This window comes from Populus nigra, chromosome 2 (genome assembly GCF_951802175.1).
Source record: "Populus nigra chromosome 2, ddPopNigr1.1, whole genome shotgun sequence".
NCBI lineage: Eukaryota > Viridiplantae > Streptophyta > Magnoliopsida > Malpighiales > Salicaceae > Populus > Populus nigra.
In genome coordinates this window covers 43,510,850-43,522,503 of record NC_084853.1, presented here as the reverse complement: position 1 = coordinate 43,522,503, position 11,654 = coordinate 43,510,850, and the positions used below count along the sequence as shown (strand labels likewise).

Here is an 11,654-nt window from a genome sequence, read left to right as displayed (position 1 = left end):
TACAATAATAATTCCCGCTACCTTTATAAGGAGTCTTAAATGAAAATGGGTTTGTCATGTGGGCTTCTGGTTAGGGTTCGGTGAGCAACCCCGGCCAACAATTTATAACGTGATATTGAATATTGTACTTTATAGCTTCGATACTTTCTTTTTTTCTCGATGAATTTTCTTTTCTTTCCCTTCCTCATCCTCGTCTATTGTTTCTTTTTCTTTCTTTCTGTCGGTATATGAGCCGATAAAATATATATATATATATATATATATTATGTGATTCATCACACGGTTTTGACCCTACTGCCGGTATATTAATGCTTCTTATGATAAAAAAGGTGTGCCCCGTAGTGCCTGCCTTTGTGGTGGATATCCTTGCAACTGCAAAAGCATTGATAAAAGTCAAATCTACTGATCACCTGAACTAGGCAGGTGGCATTACCAGTGTGCTTTGTTCTTCTATGAGTTCAATGCAAATGGTTTTTGGAAATGAAAAATTAAAAAAAATTAAAAAAATTAAGGGGTTTTGATATAACTTTATTAAGTGGTATTAGTATGTGTGGTAATAGTTGATTTTAAAAATATTTTACTTAAAAATGCATTAAAATAATATATTTTTTATTTTTAAAAATTATTTTTTATATTAGTATAACAAATCGATCTAAAAAATATATATTTTGAAACAAAAAAAATTAAAAAAAATTTTCGAAAACGCTTTTGAAATGCAAAAAAAAAAAATTTCTTACAAAGCATTATTTGGTGAAATAGTAGTTCTTTTTTCTTTGAATTTTTTCAATCAATGCTTTTTTTCTAGTTTTATTATATAGGATTATATTTATTTTCTACTGGGTTATTCCACTTTTATGACATGGATCGCGAGTTTGATTGGTTAATCCGGTTGAATTGAGTTTTTTTCTTTTTCTTAATTGGTTCCCTTGATTTCATCATTTAATATTAAATTGATTATGAATCAGGTTTCATGATTTATTTTGGTTTATTTTTTATTAAGTTATCTCGATCTTATGATCTGATGATAGTTCAAGTTCAAATAAATGTTATTAATTTTGTTATTAGATTATATGTGAGGTTGAGCGTCCCATGTCTTATATTAAACAATGAAGAATGGTTATATTTAAAATATTTAAATTCTAATTCCATGTCAAATGAGAAGAAACTTAGAATAGAACATGATGATAAGATATGTAAGAAAACAAATTATGCAATATATTTGATCATCTCATTTGATTAGATTATCAAAATAATTTCTTGATTACCTTGCATTGTTTAATCCCTTAATCTCTTTAGAAAAAAAATGAAGAATATCTACCTTGATCGTTTTCATATATATGCTTATTTTCAATTAAATTTTTTTTTTAAATATAGCGATTCTTAGGGAACGTTTGGTATTGCGTTTGTACCTGCGTTTCGTCAAAATTTGATTTTTTTTTTTGCTAAAATTGAGTGTGGTTTGTACTTTTTGGATCGTTTTGATGTGCTGATGTCAAAAATGATTTTTAAAAAATAAAAAAACATCATTGGCATGCATTTTGGCACGAAAAGCTATTTGAAAAGCACCCGCAACTACACTGCCAAACACGCTCTTAGTTATTTTTCTCCTGATGGTTACGTCACATTTCTCTAGCTAAATATATCTTTTCAAGATTTGAATTTTTAAATATTCATTCTATTTTGGCTCATTATTTATTAAATTGATGTATTTTTTTTATTATGACTCCTTGGTCACTTTACATCTCCTTCTTTAGGGAGAACTATTTCTTTTTTTCTTTCTTTCTTTCTTTTTAATTAATGGGTGGTCTCTTTTGTACCATGTGTTTCTCTTATACAAGAACTTATCAACTTGCAAATAGTTGGTCATCTCCTTTAATTATAAAATGATTGAAATAATTTCCTGACTGCCTTAGTTGTTCAATTCCTTAAATTTCTTTTTTATTGATTGGAAATTAATTAAATGAAGGTTTTAAAAGAAATATTGTCCCAGTTTTGCTTAATTATACACCATGAAGAAGGGGCTGAAGTCATCAAGATCAATATACTATAAAAAAGAAGAAGAAAGTTGACCTATCCTCTGGTGTTCTGATAATTCACCTGTTACAAAAACTATATATAGAAGCTTGAGAATAGATAGATGGACATGAATGTGTGGGAAGGGTACCAAATGTTGGTTCACGCCTTACTGCTGGTTGATAGGAGTTGTCCCTTGTGAATATTAATGAAAATATTTAATGTCTCCGGTGATTCAGCACCAAAAGGAAATTAATTTCGAAGAAGAATTCAAGAGCTAGATAATTATAATACTTACCATATTAAAGAATTGCATACAGGAGCACCACTCAATCCCAAGTGTTTTCGAGCACTAATTAAATATTCAACTGAAACACGCCACGTTTTGCATATATATTTAGCCTTACTCTTCTTAATTAGATTTTGTGATTAATCTCTTGTAGCTGGGATATTATACCGTTATGAAAGAACACAACTCACAGAGCCCACAGATAAGGTGATCGATCGGATGGAAGTTGACTTTTGATCAATAAATATGACTTGATGTTGGAATTGGATCATCCGGGTGGCTTGACATTTTTTTCGCACTGCAGACGATGCATCTGCTGAACCTTAAAATATGAGAGTTAGGTGCACGTGTCATAAAATGCTCCACCGGTTTTAAGCCATTCGATCCTTAGATATTCTCCAATTAGCCAAAACACAAGCAAGTTCTTGTTCCAGTGTCCATCGTGGAAATGCAGTAGCTTACCAAGAATATAAAAGCATTCAGACGCATACTGATTTAATATCGTTGTTGTTTGATAGAGACTGCATGGGAGATGCATAGATATATAGGTTGCTAACTCAGGTGCAAAGGTTGAATTCTGGGGTCATTCTTGATTCCTGTACGCAAGTTAGTCCATTCTTTAATCTCTTCGTGAATTGTTTTTTGGTTACTGGGTTTTTAATGAAGTTATAACTTGATCTTTCATGCTCAAACACCTATGAATTAGTCTCCTGACTCGTGCTGATCGTTGTTTCTTTACAAAACACCAGCTGTTTTCTTTTCCTCTAAACCCTCACTGTATATTGGTTTTTTCTAAGACTATGGCCAGCAACAGTCAACAGGCTAGTTTGTAGATTCTCAAGCTAATTCTAGGATTAAATAATATTTTACTATTGATATTGATTAGTGTCTTGTGCCCAAGGGCAGAGGCAATTCAAAGAATTGGGAGGGCTCTGTTAACATTTTATTAATATTTTTTTTATTAGTTTTATGTAAAAAGAATTTTTACTTTTTTAATTGAGTTATTAAAAAATTCTGAAAATTTACATGGAATATTATAATATAATGCTTTAGCTTAGTTTAAAAATTTAGAATTTTTGAAAAAATTCATAAATTTGATAAAAAATCACAATTTGACCAGTTTTACATTATTGGATGTAATTTTTAATCCAACCATCAGATTGAGCTGAAATTTTATAAGGGATCTTAAAATATATTAAATAAAATCTGGTTAAAATTTTAGGATGAATAGAGTTTGATAGTGCTAACAAAAAAAACCGTCAAATAAAAGCAAAATAACTCATTAAGGGCAAAATGGTTATTTGCCATTAAAAAATAAAACAAATCAATTCTTTCTTCTTTTTATATGTCGCTGACTGGGCAAAAGCAGAACAGAAAAGAAAAGAAAAGAAAAGGTGAGAAAGAAAAGTAAGGGAAAAAACCTAAAAAAAAATCCAAGAAAAAAAATTAAAAAAAATAAGAGAATAACCTTGTAAACTTACAAAGTCTAACTTATAAAACACTAACCTAAAGAAAAATTAAGTGAAGAAAGGAGGAATTGAGAGAGAAAAAAAATTTAATTACTTTGTTTTTCAGTTGACATGAAATTGTTATTTTATCCTGATTAAAAAATTGTTGCAATATCAATTCAGATTCGATTATTGATGAATTATATTCTACAAATTATCGAAGGATGTAACTTTAATAGTAAATTTATTTTTACTTTCACTTCAATTTTATATATTTTTAAATTTATTTTTTAATATTTTAGATAATATATTTGAATTAAAACTTTATTGTTAACTTTAAATATTTATATATATAAATTAATAATTTATCTTAAGAAAATTTATATATTTATTTAATAGCCCAGAGCGGAAAAAATTGGATAAATTACTGGCTTTTGCTTGTGCCTAAGATACTGACTCTGGGACGTGTAAATTGGAACTTGGTGCTCCCTTTTCGCGCGAGTGTGCTATCTAAATCATTAAACTTCAGTTCAATTCTGGTAGATATTTTGGGTTAATGCTATCTGATTATTTCCTTTCGCCGGACCCCGCCGGAACTTCGCTTCTGGACATCCTTCGACACCTTTAGGGTTTATATCATTTCGCTGGGCTCGAAATCGTCCCCGCTCAGTCGCTCGCATTAATGATTTGCGCAACAATAAAGACCAAGCATGCACATACCGTATTCTTACAGGCAGGGACGGAGCCAGAGGGTGGCAAGCAGGGGCCCGGGCCCCTGCAAAATATTTTAAAATTTTCTATTATTTAATATTTTTAATTTAAATAAATAAGCTTTTTAATAATATATATTATTATATTAATTTTGGCCTCCCTGTAAATTTCACCTAGTTCCGCCCCTGCTTACAGATGAAAGACATAAATAGTTGATGATAATTAAGTAGCTGACCCACCTTGTCCACAACCAAACTAGAAGGTCTCTTCGTTTGCTAGCTGCGCAGAAAATAACTCGGTTCTTCAAATTAAGGAAGCCGTCAGGCTTTGTCTAACTACCATATTCTTACTATCCACACCGGCCTGGCTGGCTAGACCATAACCTTGGTAAATGAACTCCCAGAAGTAATTGCCCTAGTTCGTTTTAAAATCTCTGAATATCAGATACCGCAATGGTGAATGAGATAACAGAACATTCATGGATGAATTATATTTAGAAGCAGGAAGCAGATCTTAATCGATGTTGTATGCGCATGATCATTCATCTTATGTCAAATTACTGTAATTACTATCCGAATGTTTTTTCCCATATTTCAGACAAATGTAGTAGCATTACATTTGTCCCTTTCAATTGTTAACTGCATTCACCCACACCTTACGAAATTGATTTGCCAATATGCTTATAAATTTATTTATTTTTGATAGACTATAAATCGAGTTGTTGAACTGAAAATGAAAAGCTACGTGCAACACATTTCAAAGAAAATATGAACGAACAGATGAAATTGCTTAACCTAAAAGAAAACCCTTCAAAGTCTTAAACCTAGAACAAAATTTTGTAAATTTGGCAGAAAGAGTAATTTCTGTAGAGTGCAGACCTGGGTCAAGTCTTCAGAGCTGTAGAGTGTAGACCGATGCCGGGTTGAATTAAGCATATGGTGGAGAATTAGGTGATCTACATCGGCATTTAGCTATACAAAATAGGCCTGAATTTGTATTTGCTGATAAGATTGAATGTTCGACACATTACATTCTTTATTTTCCAAATTTGGTAACCATATGCAGGTAGTGAAAAATTTGAGGGAGTTCTTTTATAATTTATATAACAATGAAATTGATTTTAAAAAACAAATTAATATATGTAAACGACAAATTCTACATCATGAAGAAGAAGCTAGAGTCGTCAATACCAAAATACTATCAAGAACCGTTGACCTATGAATCCCCCACTCTGCTTATGCTTATTGTTGGAAAATTAAGTTTTCAAAATTATGATTCTAATTTTCGCTAAATTCCAAGTCATGAAGTGGCTAAAGTCTTCAAGATCAATATATCATCAAGATTCGGTGACCTATCCCCTGCTGTCCTCGTGAATCACCGGCTGGGAAAACATTACAAAAGCTCGATAGTAGATAGATATAGGTGCGTATATATAAATGTTAGTCCACGCATTTCTAAATGGTTGATGAGAGCTGCCCCTTAACTCCAATTAACCAAAACTCTTAACCATTCTGGTAACGCAGTAGCTTACCAAGTAGAATGATTTGACAAAAGGTTGATGATAATTATTGTTAATCCACTATCTCAAGTCTTGTGGGCGTCTTCATAAGTATTGTGAGAATTGGATATATAATGGCACTTGGTGCTGTATGTTCGTAACAGGGTAACCAATTTGCCAGTGAAGTTCCAAATTTCCCATGAGTTAAACCCATTGTTTTCTAAATAATCTTGCACGTAATTTTTTGCGAAAACTTTATTACTTTAAGATACTTGAGATTTTGGGGTTGATGTTGTCAGTCTATCAGTCGATTTGTTAAAGATTCGCTGCATCTGAAAGCAAATCGTTATGTGGAATATAAAGACAGCATATACTTGATGATGAAAAAGCAGATGACCTGAAGTGGTCCAGACTAGAAAGTCTGGTCTGCACCCTCGGTGCCGCTTCAGATGAATATAAAACTTCAAAAAAAAAAAAACTTTCCAAAATATTAAAAAAAAACATTTTTATTTTTATTTTTTTATGTATGTCTAATTTAAACAATCTTTATTTTACACATAGAATGATTTATTTATTAAGTGAAGATAATATAATTAATAAATATATTTTATTTATTCTTAAAGTTTTTTATTAAGTACAGATTTATATAATTACCCAAGTGTCCTTAGCTTAAACCGGCAATGCCAGCTAGACCAGAATCTTAAAAATGAACTTAAGGCAGTTCCTTCACCTGTTTATGTTTAAACAACCCCCCCAAAACAGAAAAGCGAGAAAAGGTTAAGCCAGACCGGGCACATATTTGGTCCGTTCATCCTGTCTTTGAGAAGGTTAGACCTGTCCTGATCGCTGATTAGTTCAGTATTTACTAGAAATCACATCTCAGAAGATATCGTATACACACCAGCAAACAAAGTCAAATTGCTGCAATTACTATCTTGAACATTTCAACACATTTCAGGCAATTGTAGTCTATCAGAGTATCAGGCAAGTTTTATTCCCTGAAAAAGAAAAATGCCAATATTCTGGAATGTGAAGCCACCAAAATGCTCGTGGGTACGTACATGCATGCATATAAGAAAGGATGGAAGAAGCAATGGGTTGACAATGCATGAATAACAGAGCAAAACTAAGAGCAAAATATTCATTCATTTCCCAGAAACTGATACGCTACTTGATAAGAAAATAATTTTTTCAAATGTCTCTGACCCTCTACCACTGGTTAACTGCATTGATCCCACATCTTAGGATGACCAGCCAACGCATTTAACAATACTGATGTTACGTTTCTGAAATGAATACAAACAAATTAGTCTAGCACAGCTGAGGCTGAGGCTGATCGAAACAGAAATTACACTCAATAAGACCACTCCTCCCCTCAAACTTCTATTTGATATATCTTCTATTTAGACAGCATCACAGATTATCGTCTGTACAAGTAATTTGGCAGAGGGAACTTCAGGCTCCTTGCTACCTGCAACCCATTCCATACAGAACGTGTATAATATATAATGCAATTGCTTAACATGAGAGAATCTTTCAAAATGTTACCCCTACAAGAAAATTTTGTAAGAAATTTAGGAAAAGATTGGAAGGATACCTTCAAGGCTAATTCTTCAGAAACTGTAGATCTATACCGAGTTGAACCCTCTAAAGGGCAGCTTCCTCCTTTAATAATAAAGTTTGCATTACAAAGGCTCGAAAGTTGCAGTAGAACATCAGACATGAGTCCACAATCCCCTCCAACTCTTAAGACATCATTTTCATGTTCCTCTTCATCAAGTGAATCAGCTGCAGAGGTTATACACTGAAATATAGCTAATAACCTCTCCAGTGGGAAAGTTCCGGGCCCTTTCATAAGTAATTCTTGTTCAGCAACTTCCTTCTGTTCCATTGATTTTTCAGAGGCCCTGAGAAGATATTAGATGAGAAAATGCAACTTTTATGACCATAGAAAGAAATGAAACAAAAACTAAAATGAGACGTTAGTTTTGAGGCTAAAGTAACCAATAAATGTTCCATTCACGGTGAACCCAGTCAATTGGTGTATCTTGATAAGTAGTAGTCAACAAATGCTTCTTTATTAGCAATTCGATAAACAGGAAATGTTTATTAATAACTAAGGAACAGTTCATATCACTACCTATCATTAGCGGTTAATTGACTGCTCAGACTAGGCTAATTAACAATCCAGAAGTACACATTCAAAAACTATTTCCGAGTTAACTAGCACTAAGATAAGTACATTAGAAGGAACTGGGCTCCTTTACTTTCCATTTACTACATGGCAGATGACAATCCAAGCACTTTCTTCGTGTGATCAAAAGAGAGCAAAAGAGTAATTCTTAGGCAGATGTAATTTCTATTCTCAGCAATGACATTGAAGAAGTTTAGGTTGAGTTTACCGTTTTACCGTTTTCGAGGGAAATTTCCATCCATATATTATAAATTAGAAGAATAAACACTGACCAAAACAATATAAAAGAGTAGTTGTCCCAGTAAACAAACCTAAATATTAAAAAAGAATCTTCATGAGGAATTATTTCAGAAGAAAAGGTTAGAGCCAGTAATCTATCAGAATTTAACCACTTACTTCCTTTTTCTTTTGCGACTATCAGATCCCCCAGTTGAATCAAACAAGGATGCATCAAGAGTAGCTGGGTTTCTTGAAGCAAGGAATGCTGAAATGAGAAGATATTTCGCAGAAGTAGACATGTGGAAATCTATCTGAGCAAAATGGTCACTAACTTCTGACTTTCTAGTGCTGCCTTTCCGCTTCGTATCCTTGTTGATTTCAGCTTCAGTAGAAGACTTAGATGGAACCCAGAAAATCTCATTTAAGGAAGGGGCAATATGTGGCTGAAAATGACTAAACAACCTTCTCTTCATCTCTTCATTGGGTACAGATGCCAAATCACTCAACGGTTCACAATACTTTCTAAATAATGGTGAAAAAGCAGTTGATAATTCATCTACTCGTCTAGTAGTTCTACAGAAAGGTCTCAAGACAACACTGTTGACAAGAAGCAGAAAAGGCACATTTATTGATTAGACAACACATAGCGAAAGATTGAAGTAAAAGACAAAAAGAAAGTGTTTTATGTTCTTACTCAAGAAAGGAGGAATATAACTTTCGATTAGCTTGGTTTCTCATCAAAATTTGACGAAGATCGTCTTCTGTGTATTCGGGAAAATAAACAGGAACATGCTCTGTATATCCCATGTTTGAGTAGTATGTATCCGGCGAAGTATTACTGATAAATATGAGTCCCACCTCATGCATCTTCAAAACATCATAAAGATTAAACATAAAGGGTAATGCACTCGAACTTTTATCCCACTCACGAATAAGCTCCAAGTTATCAAATATCAAGTAGAGCATATTCCCGTTAGGCTTTACAGCCGGCTTATTTGAACCCAATTTCTTCAAACTCCTGAGCTTTTCAATAACACTTGTCAAGTCTTCACGAAGAAAGCTGACAAAATCAGATGGCTTAATACAGCGTTTTGTACTCGAATAGCCATTAGCCGCATTCTTCTTATGAAGCAACAACTGATTTAAAACCGATTCAAACAAGATCTGCAGACTATAACAAGTACGACAGCTAGCATACACAAAAGGACGATTGAGGTACCTAAAAATTTGAAGAATGGTACTAGTTTTCCCAGTAGAAGGATCTCCATAAACAAATAATGGAAGCATAGGGGAATTCACCGGACCCAAAAGACGCAAAAGCTCACGAATTTGATTGCCTCTAGCAGGAAAACTAGAAAGCAAATCGTTGAAGCTAAGTTGTTCCCCTCCAAATACAAAGTCATTGAGTGTGGGCTTATAAGGTTTGGTTATTTTTTCTGTTTCAACCTCATTGCTTGTGACGGCAGTTGAAGAAGACAATCGTGTCACTCTTCTAGTGATTTGTGGACTTTCCTCTTTACCCATTTGTTTACAAGTTTGCAAGAATCATTTTTTTTGTCTGCGGCAACAGATTCTTCTCAAAATTAGCAACAGTTCTAACTCACAGAAATACGCAGCAGCAAGACAATCATTAAAGAAAATGAAACCTCATAATCAAAATAAAGATTACATAGTTAATTGCTAAATAGAAAAACTACAGATGTAGTTGCATTCTTTTTCTGTTTGAGATAAAGTTGTGAATGATAAAAAAACATTAGATAAAGAAATAGATCAATTAATATAGGAACTTTTAATTAGAACCAGATAGAGAAAGGCTAGCTGGAAAAGTAGCCTTCTGTTTCCTCCATTTTCTTGGAAACCAAACATAAAAAATGAGAAATCAACGAGAAGAGAAGATGGAAAGTTGAAGGTTACCTGATTGAGAGATTTGACGAGAGAATTTGCTGGGGGTGGAGAAACGGCGCGTTTCGTTATGATTCGAAACCCTAGCGTAGCGGAGAGATGAGGAGAGAGAGAGAGTTAAGAAATGGAAAATGAGAAGCGTTCCCGCCAAAATGCTTGTATCCTGTGGGGTTAAATGCACGATAAGCAAGCACGAGCATGCCCGTGTAGGCCCAGGGACGCCTACCCTTGATTTTGGACCCAGGAGCTGGTCCATGGGGCCCATACTATTGGGCTTCTTTTATAAAGCCATTCCTTTATTTAAAATATATATATATATACACACAAATAAAAAGATTTATATTATGCCAGGAATTTTTCTATATCTAAACTTAAAAAAAAATATTTTTTTAATTTGCTATTTATATATTTATCTCAGTCCCATAACTTGAGTCGTTAGCTAAATGAGTTAACTCGGGTTTTTTTCTTTGTTTTATTTAAAAAAAAAATTAATCGTGTCTTTCAACATTAGATCTGTTAGGAGATAGTTTTAATATTTTTTTTATTTTTTTATGTTGATTAATCTTGTTTTCGTGATTTTCATCATTGATTTATCATGTTTACCTAAATTTACTTGAGTTGTTTTTTTGAATATTTTTATTTTATTTTCTTCATTTAACACTTTGTTGATTAGAATTGTGTTTCGCAATTTATTTTGATTTGTTTTCTACGAATTTATCATGGTCTCATTACATAAGTCACGAGTTTTTAGGTTAACCAGGATCGACTCGAGTTAATTTAATATATTATTGTTTTGATATTATTTTTCAAAAAATACATGCATTGTCCAATATGTCACCTTCTTAATGCTTTTAAAGGTGTATCATATAGTTTGCATCAAACTTTAGGTTCATGATTGATTTTTTTTTGAAAAACACATCAACAATATTTTTATATATTTTTGTTGAAGAATAATATGACCTGCAACAAAACATGAGTAAAGGATCTAGTTAACAAAATACTAAAGGATATTCACTAAATCATTGTAGTCACACCCATGAAACATTATTTATTGGAGTAGTATTTTTTATTCAGTTTTATATTTCAATATTGGATCATTTTATGAATCATACTTCGTAACTTTTATTTTATTTTTCTTTATTTTTTGTTATATATTGACCTCGTAGATTTAGTTTTTTTCAAAAAAAACCTTTGGTGTTAGATTTGTTGGAGGTGGGCCTTCCTAATTATTTTTTATTTGCTTTGTATGAATTTATCATAATTTTATGACTCAGGTTACATATTTAACAAGCTAATCTGAATTAACTCATATAATTTGTCTAGATTACCTTTTCTACTCAATATTTTTTTATTTAATCATTCAACACTAGGCTGGATGGA

General features: G+C 32.5%; 1 protein-coding gene across 1 annotated transcript; it reads right to left on the bottom strand.

Annotated features, from left to right (window-relative positions):
• Positions 1 to 7,072: 7,072 nt before the first annotated feature.
• LOC133682096 (origin of replication complex subunit 5) lies at positions 7,073 to 10,433 on the bottom strand. Its single transcript, XM_062105360.1, has 5 exons — positions 10,287 to 10,433; positions 9,067 to 9,930; positions 8,550 to 8,969; positions 7,557 to 7,866; positions 7,073 to 7,430 (listed from the first exon to the last, which is right to left on the bottom strand). Exons 2-5 carry the CDS (start codon positions 9,894 to 9,896, stop codon positions 7,380 to 7,382), a joined length of 1,611 nt encoding a protein of 536 aa, XP_061961344.1. The 5' UTR covers positions 9,897 to 9,930; positions 10,287 to 10,433; the 3' UTR covers positions 7,073 to 7,379.
• Positions 10,434 to 11,654: the final 1,221 nt, after the last annotated feature.